The sequence below is a fragment of the Nerophis ophidion genome, linkage group LG14 (assembly GCF_033978795.1).
Source record: "Nerophis ophidion isolate RoL-2023_Sa linkage group LG14, RoL_Noph_v1.0, whole genome shotgun sequence".
Lineage (NCBI taxonomy): Eukaryota > Metazoa > Chordata > Actinopteri > Syngnathiformes > Syngnathidae > Nerophis > Nerophis ophidion.
Window position 1 is genome coordinate 14610793 of NC_084624.1, and position 22556 is coordinate 14633348.

The 22556-nt window shown below is 43.0% G+C and overlaps 1 protein-coding gene across 2 annotated transcripts in view; it reads left to right on the plus strand.

Moving 5' to 3' along the window:
• Positions 1-22556, plus strand: part of znrf1 (zinc and ring finger 1) — a 54970-nt gene continuing 32414 nt past the window's right edge. For both annotated transcript variants that reach the window (XM_061919911.1, XM_061919910.1), the window contains exons 1-2: positions 1-722; positions 5575-5670. In XM_061919911.1, coding sequence (XP_061775895.1) covers positions 320-722; positions 5575-5670 — 499 coding nt within the window. In that variant the 5' untranslated portion in view covers positions 1-319. The remainder of the gene's footprint in view (positions 723-5574; positions 5671-22556) is intronic.

The following is a 22556-nucleotide window of genomic DNA, read 5'->3' on the forward strand; positions in this document are numbered from 1 at the left end:
TACGACGTGTCGGAGGCTGCCACACCGGACTACAAAAAAACAACAAAACCGGTGTTTTAACGGCGGCCAGACAGCAAACCGTCGTCGGGATGTCTGACGTCACCGGCGTGTTTCCCGCCGCTGAGAGCAGCAGTCGTCCCCGTGTCGTTGAATCCAGACGTCGCGGTCACATGACCCGCCCGGCGGCGGGGAAGCGAGCTGTTGCGCGTGCACCTAAGTGAACGCGCCTGCCCGCACGCACGCGCGCGCGCGCCCGCACAAGGACAGGCGGACAGAGGACAAATAAGAGGGACACTTCCCGTCCGTCCCGGTCGAGCGGATGGGGGGGAAGCAGAGCACGGCGGGCCAGCCGCGGGCTTCTTTTCCCGGCGTGTCCGCGGATGACAGCGCAGTGCCGGTACCGCCCTCCGCCCATTTCAGCCACTACCGGTCCGGCGGCACCATGGGCCTGCGCAGCCGCTCGGTGAGCTCCGTGGCCGCGATGGGCATCGAGCACAGTCCCGCCCTGCCCTTTGGCTTCTACACCTCCAGGACCGCGGACCCGGACCGGGCCGGGGGAGGAGGAGCGGACGGAACCCCCGCCGCCTCCCACGGCACCGACTACCAGGACGCTGGCGGTGGACGGCACCACACGGAAGGTGTGCTCTACCTGGGCTCCCGGGGGTCCCTGGCCGACACCTTGCCCCTGCACATCACCCCCCGCTGGCTCAGCGCGCACAGCGGTAAGGACGCACCTGACCGACCACAACATGTATTTTTATCTTTATTGGCTTCATTAGTTAGGACGTACGCACCAAAATATGCATTTTTATGTGTCATAGTTGTCCAAAAACTGTTCATGTTCGTGTTAGGAATGTACTGTAACCATCCATCCATCTTCTTCCGCTTATCCAAAGTCGGGTCGTGGGGGCAGCAGCCTAAGCAGGGAAGCCCAGACTTTCCTCTCCCTAGCATACTTGCCAACCCTCCCCGATTTTCTGGGAGACTCCCGAAATTCAGCGCCTCTCCCCGAAAAAATTTTCTCCCGAAAATCTCCCGAAATTCAGCCGTAGCTGGAGGCCACGCCCCCTCCAGCTCCATGCAGACTAAAGTCGGGACAGCTTGTTTTCACGCTCGCTTTCCCACTACATCAGGGGTCGGCAACCCAAAATGTTGAAATAGCCACATTGGACCAAAAATACTAAAACAAATCTGTCTGGAGCCGCTAAAAATTAAAAGCCATATTTTATACAGATAGTGTCATGAGATATAAATTGAATTAAGAGGACTTAAAGGAAACTAAATGAGCTCAAATATAGCTACAAATGAGGCATAATGATGCAATATGTACATACAACCAGCCTAAATAGCATGTTAGCATCGATTAGCTTGCAGTCATGCAGTGACCAAATGTGTCTGATTAGCACTCCACACAAGTCAATAACATCAAAAAAACTCACCTTTGTGCGTTCATGCACAACATTATAAGTTTGGTGGACACAACATGAGACAGAAAAAGAAGTGGCATAAAACACGTCTTAGAAAGTCGGAGAAAGTTATGCATGTAAACAAACTACGGTGAGTTCAAGGACCGCCAAAATGAGTAGGACAAAATGGCGCTTGCCAAATACTTGAATCAGTGAAGCATGTTTAATATAAACAGTGTGCTTTATAACAATTAGTGGGGTTTGCGACATGTTTGTCCTCCTATAGCTCTTTAGCGCCGCCCTAGTGGCTCTCTGGAGATTTTTCAAAAATATACAAAAAATGGAAATGTTGAGGGGGAAAAAAAAATATTTTTTGTTTTAATATACAGTAGTTTATGTAGGAGGACAAACATGACACAAACCTGAGGGTTGCAGGTTCGCTTCCCACCTATTGACATCCAAAAAATTTGCTTCCGTTGTGTCCTTGGGTAGGACACTTCACCCTTTGCCCCCGGTGCCGCTCACACTGGTGAATGAATGATTGGTGGTGGTCGGAGGGGCCGTAGGCGCAAACTTGCAGCCACACTTCCGGCAGTCTACCCCAGGGCAGTTGTGGCTACTGATGTAGCTTACCACCACCAGGTGTGAATGAATGTTGAGTCCCACTTCTCTGTGAGCGCTTTGAATGTCTAGAAAAGCGCGATATAAATCTAAGTTATATATATATATATATATATATATATATATATATATATATATATATGTACATACAGCTAACCTAAATAGCATGTTAGCATCGATTAGCTTGCAGTCATGCAGTGACCAAATGTGTCTGATTAGCACTCCACACAAGTCAATAACATCAACAACCCTTGGAATACTTAGTATAATTCAAGACTTACGGTCTTTAGAAAACATCACTGGACATTATAATGGCAGCTACATTTTCCATCTTATAGATCTAAAAAATTGATTCGGGAATGTCCGGCGGGCCAGATTGAAATGCTTAGCGAGCCGCATGTGGCCCCCGGGCCTTAGTTTGCCCAGATCTGCTCTAAAAGCCTTAGCGTGGATAGGACCTTTTCCAAAACTACTGAATTGGGGTCCTATGGCCACGTATGTGGACACTTATACTGCCATCTGGTGGTGTCAGAAGAGTATAACACACATTGGAATTTGGAAGAAAAAAAGTGTACAAATGAAAAGTGGCATTTCACTACACACGAAGTACACGTTTGTGTACTTATGGACTAAAGTACATCATATCAAAAGATGATTTTTAGTTTTTATTCTAATTAGGGTCCAATAAGCCCAGATAGCAAAGAGAAAAAAAAGCATGTAAACAAACAGCTTGGGCCTTAAGTGGTTAAGGAGCGTTCATGCTTATCTTCTTGTTCTGGTTCCAGGTCCAAGTGCAAACCTTCTGCACCCGCATGCTCGCACTTTCATGTTCAAAGTCTGAAATGATTAAGAAAAATAACACTTGGCAAAAGTTACTAAAGAACAGCTAATTGTCTTGTCCCACATACCCGTTTTTAAGCATGATATATTTCCGTCTTTGTGTAAGACGGGTGTCCAACGTACGGCCGGCTGAAATTGCTAAGTATAAAAATGAGCCAAAATTTTTGAATGAAAGAAACTGCTGTTCTAAATGTGTCCACTTAGGGCTCGGCGATATGGCCTTTTATTAATAATACTAAATTAAAGTGCACTTTTTATACAGAACGCCACTACAATATGGCACAAACATTCATGTCATTTCCAAAACAGAAAGTGAAAGATTGTCAGACATTTTAAAACAAGCTATAAGTGCACTTTTGTGCATGATGTCACTAAGATGACATATCAAAACAACACTATATAAAAGTGTACTTTTTGTACAGAACATCACTACAATATTTAAAAACAAATAAAGGGCACTTTTGTGCATGATGTCACACAAGATATTTCAATAAATGTCAAATAAAAATGAGCTGCATAATAGGAAATCAAATAGTGTATGTCCTTCGCTATGCAACATTAAACAGTTTCAAGTCAACTCATCATGCTTAATTTATTACAGCATTGGGGAAGCCTGTAGTTGATTTTTATTATGTAAATGTTATATTTGTACCAACATGTGATAGCAGGGACCCTGCCATTCAAAACCAGGCTGCTACATTACTAATGATTAATGTAACTATTGCTGAAACAATAGTACAATAGCAATAGGAGAGACTATTCTTCCCTGAACACCATGGAGCTCATGTAGGCTTTATGATGCACTTACATTATTATATACACTATCAGAGACAGAAACTCTTCATTTAATATAATGTCCTTTTTTGCTGCTTCAACACACCTCAATCAACACACACACACACACACACACACACACACACACACACACACACACACACACACACACCGCAAAATGAGCTAACGTTACGCTAAAAAGCTAACTAGCCCTCACGACAGTACGTGACGTTTGTAAGAAGGTGCGCTTGTTTTATCCCTCTGTGAGGAGAGACAAGAAAGAGTGAGAAACCCTTTCTTAACCCTGGACGTTAGAGATGCTCGGTTTGCGGTCTCATCCGCGGAGTCCGCGGATAACCCGCTGGTCGGGCGGGTGACATGACGAAAAAATAGATTTGAATTAGATTCGGGCGGGTGGCGGTTGAACCATCCGGAAATATTTGATATACCTGGTTCAGGGACCGGTATCCTTTACCATTCAAAGAGCCATTTAAGACCTGTGTCACAAAGCGAAGAAGACAATAGGAGACGCTAATATTCTCTAGAATGACTGCCGTCAGTCACCCAGATAATAAGTATTAGGGCGTGCTATGAAGCCATTGACTTTACCGCCTTCTACGGCATGTACGATCAATCAATCAATGTTTATTTATATAGCCCTAAATCACAAGTGTCTCAAAGGGCTGCACAAGCCACGACATCCACGGTACAGAGCCACGTTGTGTGTGGCTTCCACAGACACAGGCACACGACTGCAAGGCATACTGGGTGACACAGAGTACATTAATGGTTGTGATATAAACAATTTTAACACTCTTAGTAATATGTGGCTGTGAAGCCACATCAAACAAGATTGACAAACACATTTCGGGAGAACATCCTCATAGTAACACAACATAAACGCAACACAACAAATACCCATAATCCTTTGTATCCGTGAAAATTCCTGACTATTTTATACACCCTTCTAGCAGCAACCCCCCTCACCCCCCCATGCGTCGGTAAGGTGGGCGGGGTTGGGGGCGTAAAATATATTCAAGGAGAGTCACGGATACAAAGGATTCTGGGTATTTGTCGTGTTGCGTTTATGTTGTGTTACTGTGAGGATGTTCTCCCGAAATGTGTTTGTCAATCTTGTTTGGTGTGGCTTCACAGTGTGGCGCATATTAGTAAGTGTTAAAGTTGTTTATATCACAACCATCAGTGTACTCTGTATCACCCAGTAAGCCTTTCAATCTTGTAGCTGAGATTGCGGAGGCTGCACACAACATGTTGCCGGACTAGCAATCGGTTTGTACATGTTGTTGAAGGTGTCAAAGGCAATGGCTTCACAGCACGCCCACATTCTTGTCATCAGGATGAATGTCAATGGGATAATTGCGAGCACGTTAGCGGCTCCAGTTGTCTTCATTACTCTGTGAAACGGGTTTAAATAGCTCTGTGAGTGGTAAAGGTGGCCGACCTCTGATGTATTTCAGTGGGCGGGCGGGTAAGGGTCTGATAAAATGTTGGTTCGGGTGGACAGCGGGTGGATGACGACGGTGATGCGGTTGCGGATGATATAATTGCCTATCCGCGCATCTCTACTGGACGTACATTGAAAACTCACGCAACCCTGACTCAAAACGCCGGAAATTTGAGGCATTTTAGAAACCCCGCCTGGACAGCCCCGCAAAAGAGGACATGTCCGGGGAAAAGAGGACGTATACCACATAACAAAAAAATAAGTCTATGCAACCCCCAAAAAAAATTCGGAATCAAAACGTCGTATTAGTTGCCAATCCATTCTTTTGGTTGCATAAAAATATACATGGATCTCCTTAGTTACTTGTATGTATGACATTATGACACAAAGGCCATGTAGCAGTTACCACAGCAACACAACACCACACTGTACTGTGATGTTTAAAAGGTCAACCTGTTGCGGTTTTAGGCTTCAAGTGTCCTGTCTGCTCCAAGTCGGTGGCATCAAATGAAATGGAACTTCACTTCATCATGTGTCTGAGCAAGCCTCGGCTCTCCTACAACGGTAAGCTCCACGTTGTTCTCCCTCGTCTGTCCTCCTCTGTCAATTTGGTGAAAGGCTCCCTGTCTTTGCTGCGCTTAAAATGGACCTACGATGGCTTTAATCCTCATTTAAAACACTCCCTCGTGGTCTCGATAATTTGGTTTGGATATGCTTTGCTGTGAATTTTGCAGTCACTCTGCAAGATGTTTGATTGTGGAGGCGTTCCCAGATTGTCATTAAGTAGCATCATTTATCTTTTAAAGATGTACACGGTGAAATAAACCACTTGAAGACTAACATTAAGCAGTGTTGGTGCTAGGGATTTTCAAAATGGGGTCCCAGGGACCCCATCAAGCAGGGGTCGGGAACCTTTTTGACTGAAAGAGCCATACAAGCCAAATATTTTGAAAAGTATTTCTGTGATAGCCATATAATATATTTTTTAAGACTAAATACAACTAAATGTGTGCATTTTTAAGTAAGACTAACATTTTTAGAGTATAATAAGTCTCTTGTTCTTTTTAATAACGTTGTTATTCTGAAGCTAACCAACAATAAATAAAATACTTCTTAACATTAATGCGACTTCTTGAACAGGTGCGGTAGAAACCGGATGTGTCAGGCTTGTCCCTGACAGTTCGACTATGTCTTCGTTTTTCCTCTGCATTTGTCTTTGTTTCCTGTCTTAAGTTCCTGTTCCTGTTTGTCTCCCTGAGTGCTGTGTCCCCTCAGCTGTGGCTGATTGGCACCGGGCCACACCTGGTGTCAATCAGCCAGACACTATTTAGACCTGCTTTCTCATCCAATCAGGGCTGGATTATTGTCGCTAACACCTGTCGATGTCGTGCTACTACTTGTCGCTGTTCCTGTATGCCGTGGACTGCTTTTCGTCTTTTTGTTCCTAGTTCCTGTTTGCTGGTTCCTGTTCCCTGTTTCCAATTTGTCCATTCCTGGTTCCCGGTTTGTGTTTTTTCTTTATATTTTGGACATTAAATCATGTTTTCCTTTACAATGCCTGCCACCATCCCCGCATCTTGGGGTTCGTCAGCAACTCAACCTGACAAGATGGATAAATTAAAATGCATGAGAATGTTTTTATATTTTGAACGTTATTTTTGTGATTACCAGCGGAATTATTCATTACTTACCGTTTTAAGCAATGTCAGCTAAAATGTATCTGAGAGCCAGGTGCAGTCATCGAAAGAGCCACATCTGGCTCTAGAGCCATAGGTTCCCTACCCCTGCCATCAAGTCATAAAAACGGGATCCCATAGTACAACAATGGTTTTAATCCTCATTTAAAACACTCCCCCGTGGTCTCAATAATATGGTTTGGATATGCTTTGCTGTAAAATTTGCAGTCACTCCTATAACCCGTTTTTTTTTTTTTTTTGACTGTCTGCAAGTTGTTTGATTGTGGAGGCGTTCCCAGTTCGTGATTACGTATCATCATTTATCTTTTAAAGATGTACACGGTGAAATAAACCGCTTAAAGACGAACATCAAACAGTGTTGGTGCTAGGGATTTTCAAAATGGGGTCCCAGGGACCCCATCAAGTCATAAAAACGGGGTCCCACAGTACATTTTTGGGGTCCCACTTTTTTGTAACTGTTTTGAAAACACATGATAAACGTATGCATTATCCTGTTATAGCTCACATTCTATATTATTTTGAAAAAAGGTTGTCATTAACAAAATAAAACACGTTTTTATGCATATGTAAATGTATTATGTTTTAAATATTCATCAACTTCAGATCTATCCATCAATTCTTTTTTTTGTTTTGTTTGTGTCAAAACATGGACTTTGGTGCAGTTTGTTTTCCCGTGGTGCAAAGCGACTGAACCAGACACGACATGAAGGTAATGACATCTTTTAATTTATCAAAAGGTGAAAACAAAAGGCGCTCACAGCGGAGGTACAAAACTTGGCTAAGAAAACAAAAAACATTACTATAACATAAACTATGGACATGAAAATAAACCGTGGCTTGAATAAACAAACAAAAAACTTATGTGGCAAGAAATGAGCAGCATGAACTATGACCTGGATAGTGTACTCAGAGTGTCAAGACTGCAGAGCACGAATGTAATGTCACCAGACTGACTGCCTGGCAACTACAGGCTTAAATAGTGGTGACGAGATTAACAACAGGTGCGTGAGCTCAAATCAATCAGGTGCGTGACATGAGGACAGGTGAAAACTAATGGGTTGGAATGGAAACAAAACAGGGAGTGAAAAAACAAGACAAAATCCAAAAACCAAACAGAACATAGCCAAACTAAACATGATCACCAAGTTTGTTTTTCTGCCCTTTTTCTCAAAGAAAACTGTGTTTTTCTGGCAAACGCTAAATACGCTAAATCTTCCACAAAAATATTTTTCACTGATGTGAAGTAATTGGAGCCATGTATACAGGTGAATATTTCATAAAAACATTGATTTTGATTCGATATTATGTTTTGAGCAATGAAAGTTTTAAATAAATACCAGCTTTGTTTTATTAGTCAACATTGCAACTTTTTTCTAAATGACATTTCACCTGTAAGCTTTATTATTCCACTTGTTATTTTTTGGTTTATTTTAACAATATTTTTAGAATGTGCTGTGGGCCTTTAAAACATTAACTTTTGACACACTTTTGACACCCCTGCTATTGATAATAAAACATAAAATCTGATAAATCTAACGATAAAAAGCGAAGCCTGGCGACGTAGCTCACAGTCAGCATCTCTGCTTCAGTAAACAATGACGGTGATGACGTCACTGTCAGCGATGTGAGCCGCACTTGCCAATTTGTCAGCCATTTCTCCAAGAGACTCCTTTTGAACACTCATCGCACATTAACACTTCAAAAGCCACATGTTAGTTGACCTGCAAAGTCTGTTTTTGAAGTGGAGGAGTCTGGTCGGGTGCTGGTTAGCTTGAAGCTAACCGCGAGCCCGTCTCCATGAATCGATTAACGTGGACCCTGACTTAAACAAGTTGAAAAACTTATTCGAGTGTTACCATTTATTGGTCAATTGTATGGAATATGTACTGTACTGTGCAATCTTCTAATAAGTTTCAATCAATCAAAATTGGTGCCGTGACCCGGATGAGAGTGATGTTCAGGGGGGTGAGTGTGTCAGGTTTGAACTGTGGACGTTTGTGCTTCCTCGATGCAAGGATGATGTGGGACGAGTCAGGCATGAATGTAAGTACATGATATTTATTAACTAAAGAAACAAACTACAAAAAGGCAAACCAAGGACGCGCTCCACCAAACTTAAAACAAAACAGCACAATGGTATGACTACATACAAATAAACAAAATATACTATCTATGGCATAAACAACAAAACTTACTCGGCGTGGACCAAAACGAACAACAAGGCATGAAACAGATTATCGAGGTTGTGAAGGAGGTGCAGCATGGGTAGGGTGCGTGCGAGTGTGAAGATCCCAGACTGATGGACAGAAAGTAAAATCCTTAAATAGTAGCAGTGGTAATGAAAAACAGGTGTGAGAGGCTGATGATCGGGGCGTGACTAGGGGAAACTAATGAGTAGCTATGGTAACAAACAAAATCAGTAAGTGCAAAACGTGACTGAATGTCCAAAATCAAAACATAACATGACAAAACAAAACATGATCCAGGTGTTACAGAGTGTAACAGAGGCCAGCTAGTACAGCTGTGCCATTTTTTGTACCATGTGTATTTTGGTAGACCTCACTCCCTGACACCTTAAGAGCTTGCGCTGGATATCGAGTCGACAGCTCTGACTTTTACCTTGGTGCCAAACACTCTTGATTCTCATTAGGAGGACCCAGATTCGAACCCCGGGGGGAACAGAAGGTGTTGTTGGACCATGGGGCATAAATGAATTGATTAACGTGGACCCCGATTTAAACAAGTTGAAAATCTTATTCGGGTGTTACCATTTAGTGGTAAATTGTACGGAATATGTACTGTACTGTGCAATTTACTAGTAAAAGTCTCAATCAATCAATCAATAAATCGTAATTGGTGCCATGACCCGGATGAGAATGAGGTTCAGGGGGGTGTCTGTAACACAGGCCAGCTAGTGCAGCTGTGCCATTTGTGTACCATGTGTATTTTGGTAGACCTCACTCCCTGACACTTTAAGAGCTTGCGCTGGATATCGAGTCGACAGCTCTGACTTTTACCTTGGTGCCAAACACTCTTGATTCTCATTAGGAGGACCCAGATTCGAACCCCGGGGGGAACAGAAGCAGTTGTTGGACCATGGGGCATAAATGAATTGATTAACGTGGACCCCGATTTAAACAAGTTAAACATCTTATTCGGGTGTTACCATTTAGTGGTCAATTGTACCGAATATGTACTGTACTTTGCTATCTACTAATAAAAGTTTCAATCAATCAATCAGTCAAAATTGGTGCCGTGACCCGGATTAGAGTGAGGTTCAGGGGAGTGAGTGTAACAGACGCCAGCTAATGCAGCTGTGCCATTTTTTTACCATGTGTATTTTGGTAGACCTCACTCCCTGACACCTTAAGAGCTTGCACTGGATATGGAGTCGACAGCTCTGACTTTTACCCTGGTGCCAAACGCTCTTGATTCTCATTAGGAGCACCCGGATTCGAACCCCGGGGGGAACAGAAGCAGTTGTTGGACCATAGGCCTCAAATGAATTGATTAACGTGGACCTCGACTTAGACAAGTTGAAAAACTTATTCGGGTGTTACCATTTAGTGGTCGATTGTACGTAATATGTACTGTACTGTGCAATTTACTAGTAAAAGTCTCAATCAATCAATCAATCAATCAATCAAAATTGGTGCCGTGACCCGGATGAGAGTGAGGTTCAGGGGAGTGTCCGTAACAGAAGCCAGCTAGTGCAGCTGTGCCATTTTTTTACCATGTGTATTTTGGTAGACCTCACTCCCTGACACCTTTAGAGCTTGCACTGGATATGGAGTCGACAGCTCTGACTTTTACCTTGGTGCCAAACGCTCTTGATTCTCATTAGGAGGACCCAGATTCTAACCCCAGCGGGGAACGGAAGCAGTGGTTGGACCATGGGGCTTAAATGAATTGATTAACGTGGACCCCGACTTAAACAAGTTGAAAAACTTATTCGGATGTTACCATTTAGTGGTCAAATGACAGAATATGTACTGTACTGTGCAATCTACTAATCAAAGTCTCAATCAATCAATCAATCAATCAAAATTGGTGCTGTGACCCGGATTAGAGTGAAGTTCATTGGGGTGAGTGTAACAGAGGCCAGCTAGTGCAGCTGTGCCATTTGTGTACCATGTGTATTTTGGTAGACCTCACTCCCTGACACCTTAAAGAGCTTGCGCTAGATATCGAGTCGACAGCTCTGACTTTTACCTTGGTGCCAAACGCTCTTGATTCTCATTAGGAGGACCCAGATTCGAACCCCGGGGGGAACGGAAACAGTTGTTGGACCATGGGGCCTAAATAAATTGATTAACGTGGACCCGTCTTAAACAAGTTGAAAACCTTATTCGGGTGTTACCATTTAGTGGTCGATTGTACGGAATATGTACTGTACTGTGCAATCTACTAATACAAGTCTCAATAAATCAATCAATCAATCAAAATTGGTGCCGTGGAATATGTACAGTACTGTGCAATCTACTAACAAAAGTCTCAATCAATCAATCAATCAAAATTGGTGCCGTGACCCGAATGATTGTGAGGTTCAGGGGGGTGATTGTAACAGAGGCCAGCTAGTGCAGCTGTGCCATTTGTGTACCATGTGTATTTTGGTAGACCTCACTCCCTGACACCTTCAGAGCTTGTGCTGGATATGGAGTCGACAGCTCTGACTTTTACCTTGGTGCCAAACGCTTTTCACTCTCATTAGGAGGACCCAGATTCGAACCCCGGGGGTAACGGAAGCAGTTGTTGGACCATGGGGCCTAAATGAATTGATTAACGTGGACCCCAACTTAAACAAGTTGAAAAACTTATTCGGGTGTTACCATTTAGTGGTCAATTGTACGGAATATGTACTGTACTGTGCAATCTACTAATAAAAGTCTCAATCAATCAATCAATCAATCAAAATTGGTACCGTGACCCGGATTAGAGTGAGGTTCATTGGGGTGAGTGTAACAGAGGCCAGCTAGTGCATTTGTGTACTATGTGTATTTTGGTAGACCTCACTCCCTGACACCTTCAGAGCTTGTGCTGGATATGGAGTCGACAGCTCTGACTTTTACCTTGGTGCCAAACGCTTTTCACTCTCATTAGGAGGACCCAGATTCGAACCCCGGGGGTAACGGAAGCAGTTGTTGGACCATGGGGCCTAAATGAATTGATTAACGTGGACCCCAACTTAAACAAGTTGAAAAACTTATTCGGGTGTTACCCTTTAGTGGTCAATTGTATGGAATATGTACTGTACTGTGCAATCTACTAATAAAAGTCTCAATCAATCAATCAATCAATCAAAATTGGTACCGTGACCCGGATTAGAGTGAGGTTCATTGGGGTGAGTGTAACAGAGGCCAGCTAGTGCATTTGTGTACTATGTGTATTTTGGTAGACCTCACTCCCTGACACCTTCAGAGCTTGTGCTGGATATGGAGTCGACAGCTCTGACTTTTACCTTGGTGCCAAACGCTTTTCACTCTCATTAGGAGGACCCAGATTCGAACCCCGGGGGTAACGGAAGCAGTTGTTGGACCATGGGGCCTAAATTAATTGATTAACGTGGACCCCGACTTAAACAAGTTGAAAAACTTATTCGGGTGTTACCATTTAGTGGTCAATTGTATGGAATATGTACTGTACTGTGCAATCTACTAATAAAAGTCTCAATCAATCAATCATAATTGGTACCGTGACCCGGATTAGAGTGAGATTCATTGGGGTGAGTGTAACAGAGGCCAGCTAGTGCATTTGTGTACCATGTGTATTTTGGTAGACCTTACTCCCTGACACCTTCAGAGCTTGCGCTGGATATCGAGTCGACAGCTCTGACTTTTACCTTGGTGCCAAACGCTTTTGACTCTCAATAGGAGGAGCCAGATTCGAACCCTGGGGGTAACGGAAGCAATTTTTGGACCATGGGGCCTAAATTAATTGATTAACGTGGACCCCGATTTAAAAAAGTTGAAAAACTTATTCGGGTGTTACTATTTAGTGGTCGATTGTACGGAATATGTACTGTTCTGTGCAATCTACTAATACAAGTCTCAATCAATCAATCAATCAATCAATCAATCAATCAATCAATCGATCAAAATTGGTGACGTGACCCGGATGAGAGTGAGGTTCAGGGGGGTGTCTGTAACAGAGGCCAGCTAGTGCAGCTGTGCCATTTTTTTACCATGTGTATTTTGGTTGACCTCACTCCCTGACACCTTAAGTGCCTGCGCTGGATATGGAGTCGACAGCTCTGACTTTTACCTTGGTGCCAAATGCTCTTGACTCTCAATAGGAGGAGCCAGATTCGAATCCTGGGGGGAACGGAAGCAGTTGTTGGACCATGGGGCTTAAATGAATTGATTAACGTGGACCCCGACTTAAACAAGTTGAAAAACTTATTCGGGTGTTACCATTTAGTGGTCAATTGTACGGAATATGTACTGTACTGTGCAATCTACTAATACAAGTCTCAATCAATCAATCAATCAATCAAAATTGGTGCCGTGGAATATGTACAGTACTGTGCAATCTACTAATAAAAGTCTCAATCAATCAATCAATCAAAATTGGTGCCGTGACCCGGATGAGAGTGAGGTTCAGGGGGGTGAGTGTAACAGAGGCCAGCTACTGCAGCTGTGCCATTTGTGTACCATGTGTATTTTGGTAGACCTCACTCCCTGACACCTTAAAGAGCTTGCGCTAGATATCGACTCGACAGCTCTGACTTTTACCTTGGTGCCAAACGCTCTTGATTCTCTTTAGGAGGATCCAGATTAGAACCCCGGGGGGAACGGAAGCAGTTGTTGGACCATGGGGCCTAAATTAATTGATTAACGTGGACCCCGACTTAAACAAGTTGAAAAACTTATCCGGGTGTTACCATTTAGTGGTCGATTGTACGGAATATGTACTGTACTGTGCAATTTACTAGTAAAAGTCTCAATCAATCAATAAATCGTAATTGGTGCCATGACCCGGATGAGAATGTGGTTCAGGGGGGTGTCTGTAACAGAGGCCAGCTAGTGCAGCTGTGCCATTTGTGTACCATGTGTATTTTGGTAGACCTCACTCCCTGACACCTTAAAGAGCTTGCGCTAGATATCGACTCGACAGCTCTGACTTTTACCTTGGTGCCAAACGCTCTTGATTCTCATTAGGAGGACCCAGATTAGAACCCTGGGGGGAACGGAAGCAGTTGTTGGACCATGGGGCCTAAATGAATTGTTTAACGTGGACCCCGACTTAAACAAGTTGAAAAACTTATCCGGGTGTTACCATTTAGTGGTCGATTGTACGGAATATGTACTGTACTGTGCAATTTACTAGTAAAAGTCTCAATCAATCAATCAATAAATCGTAATTGGTGCCGTGACCCGGATGAGAGTGAGGTTCAGGGGGGTGTCTGTAACAGAGGCCAGCTAGTGCAGCTGTGCCATTTGTGTACCATGTGTATTTTGGCAGACCTCACTCCCTGACACCTTAAAGAGCTTGCACTAGATGTCGACTCGACAGCTCTGACTTTTACCTTGGTGCCAAACGCTCTTGATTCTCATTAGGAGGACCCAGATTCGAACCCCGGGGAGGACCGGAAGCAGTTGTTGGACCATGGGGCTTAAATGAATTGATTAACGTGGACCCCAACTTAAACAAGTTGAAAAACTTATTTGGGTGTTACCATTTAGTGGTCAATTGTATGGAATATGTACTGTACTGTGCAATCTACTAATAAAAGTTTCAATCAATCAATCAATTCCCCTGTGCGATGTTGATCTAGATATGGTTGCTTCTGCATTTTGTGGGTGTGGCACCGAACGGAGATGTTGATATGTGGAATTTCAAGCACTCTTCATTCTCTCGTGGGTGACTTTTCAAATGATGCTACAAATTAGCAGTAGGTACTACTTTTTGTAACAACGCTTTTGCCGCTTGTTCGACATCTTCCTGCTTGAAGCTAAACCACCGCCAGACGATGGACCCCCTGCTGTTTTTCTTAGGAATTAATTCTTCCTTCATTTGTTACCAGATTCGCACCTTCTTTCTCTCGTACTACCACTCGCACCAGTCCGCTACATCACAGCTAATTTTACCCATTCCGCTACCTCTCTGCTCCGCGAGGGCTTATGACGTTGCACGCGCGACAGTATGTGACGTATGTAAGAAGGTGCGCTTGTTTTATGACTCTGTGAGAAAGAGAAACCAAAAATAGTGAAAAGATCCTGCAGTGTGATGCCCGCAGCTAAAAGCAACTGCGTGAGAACATATACTCGAATATCACGATATAGTCATTTTCTATATCGCATAAACCTGCGATATATCGAGTATATTCGATATATCGCCCAGCCCTAAATGAAGCTTAAATCTGGTCGAGTACACATCATTACATAGTAGGGTTGTCCCGATACCAATATTTTGGTACCGGTACCAAAATATATTTCGATACTTTTCTAAATAAAAGGGACCACAAAACAATGGCATTACTATCTTTATTTTAACAAAGAATCTTACGGTACATTAAACACATGTTTCTTATTAATTTTGGCCTTGAATAAAATAGTAAACATACTAGGTAATAAGTAAGTGTCCCGACCGGGTCGCACGGTGATGCGGGGGTTGTTCTCCCAGGAAGCAAGAGGACGACTTTGGATAGGACTTGCAGGTAACGACATAATTCAATCTTTACCGAACACAAACAGGTACCAAACGGAAATCAAACAGACGGAACAAGGTGCCGATCGCACCGGAAGCTAAGGCTACAAGTTAGCACAGACTAGAGCAGGGGTCGGGAACCTTTTTGGCTGAGAGAGCCATGAAAGCCAAATATTTCAAAATGTATTTCCGTGAGAGCCATATCATATTATTTAACACTGAATACAACTAAATGTGTGCATTTTTAAGTAAGACCAACATTTTTAGAGTATAATATGTCTCTTATTCTTTTCATTAACATTGTTATTCTGAAGCTAACCAATAATAAATCAAATGTCATGTCTGTTGATCATGTTTTTGTTTGGCCATGTGCTGTTTGTCCTTTGGACTATTTAAGTTGCTGTTTTTTCCACTCCCTTGTCTTGTTTCCTTGGTTACTCATTTTGTCCACCTGTCTCTGGTGGCCAAAACGCCCGCTCACCTGCTTCCCGAGCACTAATCAGAGGCAGTATTTAAGCTTGTCTTTGCCAGTCAGTCACCCTGGCGTCAATGTGATCTTTTCTTGCTCTGTGCTGACTTGTTTCATGCCTTGCCATAGTTTTGTTCTTCATGCCATGCGAAGTAAGTTTTGTTTGATTTATGTTCATAGTCTGTTTATCCGTTAGCTTTGTTCCTTAGCCCAAGTTGTGCCTCCACTGTGAGCGATTTTTGTTTGTATCTTTTTTTAGTTTAGATTAAATCATGTTTTTACCTAAATGCCGAGTCCCGAGTAGTCCGTCTGCCTTCCTGGGAGAACGGCCCTGCAGCAAGCTTTGACCCCCCCATTGTGACATAAAATACCTCTTACCATTAATGCGACTTCTTGAACAGGTGCGGTAGAAAACAGATGGATGGATTTAAATGCATGAGAATGTTTTATATTTTGCACGTTATTTTTAGCACTGTGATTACCAGCGAAATTATTCATAATTATCGCGTTAAGCAATGTCAGCTAAGATTTATCTGAGAGCCAGATGCAGTCATCAAAAGAGTCACATCTGGCTCTAGAGCCATAGGTTCCCTACCCCTGGACTAGAACATAGAACAAAACTCACTTGGCAAAGGTGTGACGCAAACAATGAAGCCAGAACGAGTGATCAACAAAGGCAGACTTAAATAGTAGTCTCCTGATTAGACACAGGTGTGTCCCAAACAACAGAGGCAGGTGAAAGTCATAAGTAACCATGGTGACTTAACTCAGGAAGTGCACAAACCGGAACTAATTGGAGCCCAAGACTAACAGAACATGACTAAACAAAACAGGATCATGACAGAAAGCAAACAAAGGCTCCTAATTAGTTTGCTGATGTATGCAGTAACATATTGTGTCATTTCTCATTCTATTTTTTTTTGGTCAAAATTATAAAGGACAAGCTGTAAAAATGAATTAGCAGCTTGGAATTTGGGACATGCTCGCCCTAAGAGAGTATGAGGAGGTTGAGGTGGGCGGGGTCGGGGTGTTTCGGAAGGGGGCGGAGGGGGTAGGGGGTAGCAGGGGGTGTATATTGTAACATCCCGTAAGAGTTAGTGCTGCAAGGGGTCCTGGGTATTTGTTCTGGGGCGGCTTAGCTCGGTTGGTAGAGCGGCTGTGCCAGCGACTTGAGGGTTGCAGGTTTGATTCCCGCTTCTGTCATCTTAGCCACTGCCTTGTGTCCTTGGGCAAGACACTTTACCCACCTGCTCCCAGTGCCACCCACACTGGTTTAAATGTAACTTAGATATTGGGTTTCACTATGTAAAGCGCTTTGAGTCACTAGAGAAAAGCGCTATATAAATATAATTCGCTTCACTTCACTTCTATTGTGTTTATGTTGTGTTACGGTGTGGATGTACTCCCGAAATGTGTTTGTCATTCCTGTTTGGTGTGGGTTCACATCGTGGCGCGTATTTGCAACAGTGTTAAAGTTGTTTATACGGCCACCCTCGGTGTGACCTGTATGGCTGTTGACCAAGTATGCCTTGACCAAGTATGCCTTGCATTTACTTGTGTGTGTGTGTGTGAAAAGCCGTAGATATTATGTGATTCGTCTGTCACGCAAAGGAAGTACCTTCAAGGTTTCTCCCTACTTCTGGGTACACAACTGCGTTTTAAAAAGTCATACATTTTACTTTTTGAAACCGATACCGATCATTTTGAAACCGATACCGATAATTTCCATACTACATTTTAAAGCATTTATCGTCCGATAAGATCGTCAGTCCAATTATATCAGACATCCCTAACTGTTCTCATAGAATTATTTGCAATGAAGGCAGAGGAAAGGAATCATAACAAATGCAGTTGAGTTTATTAATTCATATAGGTCATAAAAATACTTTGTTTTTTAGTGATCATCCAAACTAGTATAAAATGTTTGTATCATTTCTTTTTGCTCTGTTGTTGTTCAAGACCTCCTTGATTACTCAGTGAACAGTGAACAGTGAACCTAAGAGTACTGAGTCATGTTTCCTGTCAGCCTGTTGATTAGTTTGAGCCCTTATCAGGTTTGTGTATCGCCGTTTCCTGACTGTAGTTGCTCAAACAGAACATGTTTGTACACATGGGGCTGTGACGTTTGTCACTGATAGTGTGTTCACGAGGCATGGGTGTCTTACAAGAACTCACAATTCAGTTTGATTACGTGCTTGGGGAGACGATTCGATTCAGAATGGATTCTTGGGAACGGCTTGGCTTGGTTGGTAAAGCCAGCAACTTGAGAGTTCCTGGTTCCAAGTTTGATCCTAGCTTCCGCCACCCTGGTCACGTCCGTTGTGTCCTTGAGCAAGACACTTCCCCCAAACCCCCAGTCTTGATGGGTTGTGGTTAGGGCCTTGCATGGAAATCGCGCCATCAGTGTGTGAATGTGTGTATGAATGGGTGAATGTGGAACTAGTGGCACCTGGCCACACCTGTTGCCAATCAGCCCGCTCCTATTTGTACCTGCTTTGTCTTGTGTCAGTTGCTGGATCATTGTATTGTATTGTCATTTGTATTGTTGTTGCCACATGTCGCTTTTGTCGTTGCTATCGTGTCTTGTCGTTTTGTTACAGCTACTACCTGTCGTGCTACATTTTGTTCTGGTCGTCGTAGGGGTAAGCTGTTTCTGTTAGCAATTAGCTGTTTCCAGTTTTTCCTGTTTGCTACCCGCCAGCTTCCACGCTAGGCCCTTTTTTGTTTCTTGCTAGCTTTTATGCTAAAGACCCTTAGTTTGTTACCCGCCTTGTGCGCGCTTTGTGTTAGTACCCTTATGTTTAATTTTGTCTTAGTATCTTTATTAAATTATATTTTCTTGTTCAATGCCTGCCTCCGTCTCTGCATCTTGGGGTTCGACACCAAATAACTCTGACAGTTATTTATTTACCAAATTTGTAAACAATGGCTTGATCCTTTTAACATTGAGGACAGTCTAATAATTCTGCCCACATTAATCCACATGAAACTGCCTCAAGTTGTTGCTTGGATGAAATAAAATGACACACATTTTCTTCTACATATAAAAAGTGCAACATTAAACAGTTTCAAGTCAACTCATCATGCTTAATTTATTACAGCATTGGGGAAGCCTGTAGTTGATTTTTATTATGTAAATGTTATATTTGTATCCACATGTGATAGCAAGGACCCTGCCATTCAAAACCAGGCTGCTACATTACTAATGATTAATGTAACTATTGCTGAAACAATAGTACAATAGCGGGCTTCACGGTGGCAGAGGGGTTAGTGCGTCTGCCTCACAATACGAAGGTCCTGCAGTCCTGGGTTCAAATCCAGGCTCGGGATCTTTCTGTGTGGAGTTTGCATGTTCTCCCCGTGAATGTGTGGGTTCCCTCCGGGTACTCCGCCTTCCTCCCACTTCCAAAGACATGCACCTGGGGATAGGTTGATTGGCAACACTAAATTGGCCCTGGTATGTGAATCTGAGTGTGAATGGTGTCTGTCTATCTGTGTTGGCCCTGCGATGAGGTGGCGACTTGTCCAGGGTGTACCCCGCCTTCCGCACGATTGTAGCTGAGATAGGCGCCAGCGCCCCCGGCGGTAGAAATAAGCGGTAGAAAAATGGATGGATGGATAGTACAATAGCAATAGGAGAGACTATTCATCCCTGAACACCATGGAGTTCATGTAGGCTTTATGATGCACTTACATTATTATATACACTATCAGAGACGGAAACTCTTCGTTTAATATAATGTCCTTTTTTTGCTGCTTCAACACACCTGTCCGTAACACACACACACGCACGCACGCACACACGCACGCATGCACACACACACACACACACACCGCAAAATGAGCTAACGTTAGGCTAAAAAGCTAACTAGCCTTCACCTCAAACCAGGACTGCGAGTGAGCTGAGCTGCAGTTTATTTCTAGAAGGTCAACTGGCTCATAGTGATGTTTAGAAAGTAGTTGACTTTGAAGTGTTTAGTATAATTTTGGGAGGGTCCGTTGCTCCCCTGCTAAAGACCTATCTTCTCGAAGATGAAGCGCTGACGACATGCGCTCTGAATACGCACTGCGGTTGTAACCAATCAGATGGTTGTGTGGGAGGGACAATGCAGGTTGCTGTGTACAGACAGAGACGGAGGCAGAATGGAGCGGAGGAGCTTGTTAAGACTTATGCATAGGCGGCTACTTCATATGTTCGTGTGGAACTCGTTCGGTACTCCTCCGCACCGAACCGGAACCCCTGTACCGAAACAGTTCAATACAAATACACGTACCGTTACACCCCTACTATATCGTAATATTCGAGTATACGTTCTCACGCAGTTGCTTTTAGCTGCGGGCATTACACTGCAGGGTCTTCCCACTCCTTGTGTCTTCTTCTTACAGACAATAAGCGCACCTTCTTACATACGTCACATACTGTCATGTCATACGTCACATATGTATACGCCCTCGCGGAGCAGAGAGGTAGCAGCATGGGTAACATTAGCTGTGATGCTAGCGGAGCCGTGCGAGTGGTAGTACGAGAGAAAGAAGGTGCAAATCTGGTAACAAATGAAGGAAGAATGAATTCCCCCCAAAAAACAGCAGGAGGTCCATCATCTGGCGGTGGTTTGGCTTCAAGCGGGAAGATGTCGAATAGACAACTTTAATTTGTCAAGTGTGGGGCACAAGCGTTGCTACAAAAAGTAGCGTTACTGCTAATATGTTGCATCATTTGAAAAGTCACCTGCTAGAGAATGAAGAGTGCTTACTCTGCATGTCAACATCTCCGTTCGGTGCCACACGCCCACACCATCAAAATGCCAACATTTCCAGATCAACCACATATGAAAAAAACAGTCAACGACAAAAGGAGATAATGCATACACTATTTGATTTCCTATTATGCAGCTAATTTTTATTTTTTTAGTCATTGAAATAACTTGTGTGACATCATGCACAAAAGTGCACTTTATTTGTTTTAAACTATTGTAGTGGCATTCTGTACAAAAAGTACACTTAAGTTTAGTGTCTTTAATTCAAGGCTAAGGCAAAATGTTGAGATATATATCGTGTATCGCGATATGGCCTAAAAATATTGAAATATAAAAAAAAAGGCCATATCGCCCAGCCCTACCTTGAAGGTAGAAAATTATACAAGTATAATCCATTTACCATTTCTTATAAACCCATCTCATCCATCCATTTCTACCACTTGCCCCTTAAAGGGGAACATTATCACCAAACCTATGCAAGCGTCAATATATACCTTGATGTTGCAGAAAAAAGACCATGTATTTTTTTAACCGATTTCCGAACTCTAAATGGGTGAATTTTGGCAAATTAAACGCCTTTCTTTTTATCGATCTTTTAGCGATGACGTCAGAACGTGACGTCACCGAGGTAACACACCCGTCATTTTCATTTTCACATTACAAACCCCGGGTCTCAGCTCTGTTATTTTCCGTGTTTTCGACTATTTTTTGGAACCTTGGAGACATCATGCCTCGTCGGTGTGTTGTCGGAGGGTGTAACAACACTAAAAGGGAGGGATTCAAGTTGCACCACTGGCAAGAAATCTGCCGCCAGACCCCCATTGAATTTGCCAGAGTACCCGCACATTTGACCGGCGATGCTAAGACAGACGTGGCACACAGATGTATGGATAACCTGCAAATGCATTTGCAACGATTAAGTCAACAAAATCATAAAGGTGAGTTTTGTTGATGTTGTTGACTTATGTGCTAATCAGACATATTTGGTCACGGCATGACTGCCAGCTAATCAATGCTAACATGCTATGCTAATCGATGCTAACATGCTATTTATGCTAGCTGTATGTACATTTGAAACTAGATACCCACATTTAATGCGAAACAAACACTTACCAATCGACGGATTTAAGTTGCGCCAGTGTCACAAGATGCGAAAGTCTTGATCGTTTGGTCCGCACATTTTACCGGCGATGCTAATAAGGCAGCCATCGTACGGTCCACTTCATTAGGTACACCCATGCTATGGCCGAATAGCGTCAATAGCTATTCGCTCAATAGCTTCAATTTCTTCTTCAATTTCGTCTTCGCTATCTGCCTCCATACTCCGACCATCCGTTTCAATACATGCGTAATCTGTTGAATCGCTTAAGCCGCTGAAATCCGAGTCTGAATCCGAGCTAATGTCGCTATATCTTGCTGTGGTAACCACCATGTTGTTTGTATTGGCAGCCCTGTATGACGTCACAGGGAAATGGACAGTCGCATCGCAAATAGCGAAAATCAAGAACTTTAAAGCTTTTTTTAAGGGATATTCCGGGAGGTGTAAAATTTTGAAAAAAACTTCGAAAAATCAAACAAGCCACTGGGAACTGATTTTTATTGTTTTCAACCCTTTTGAAATTGTGGTTAATGTTCCCCTTTAAATTTTATTAAATGGTTCTCAAAACAGGTTACAAAAGCACCTTTTGGCTACTAACGTTTGACAGTGACATTACACTGAGATGGCTTCAAAAAACAACTTTTAAAAGAAACATTCTTGAAAACTGTGACACGGGTCAGGATGAAAATGAATAAGAATCCCTTTTTATTTCATCTTTAGTATTCATCTTGACATCTAAACTAGGTCGTGATTTGCGCGAGACCTTTCTTATCCAGGAAATT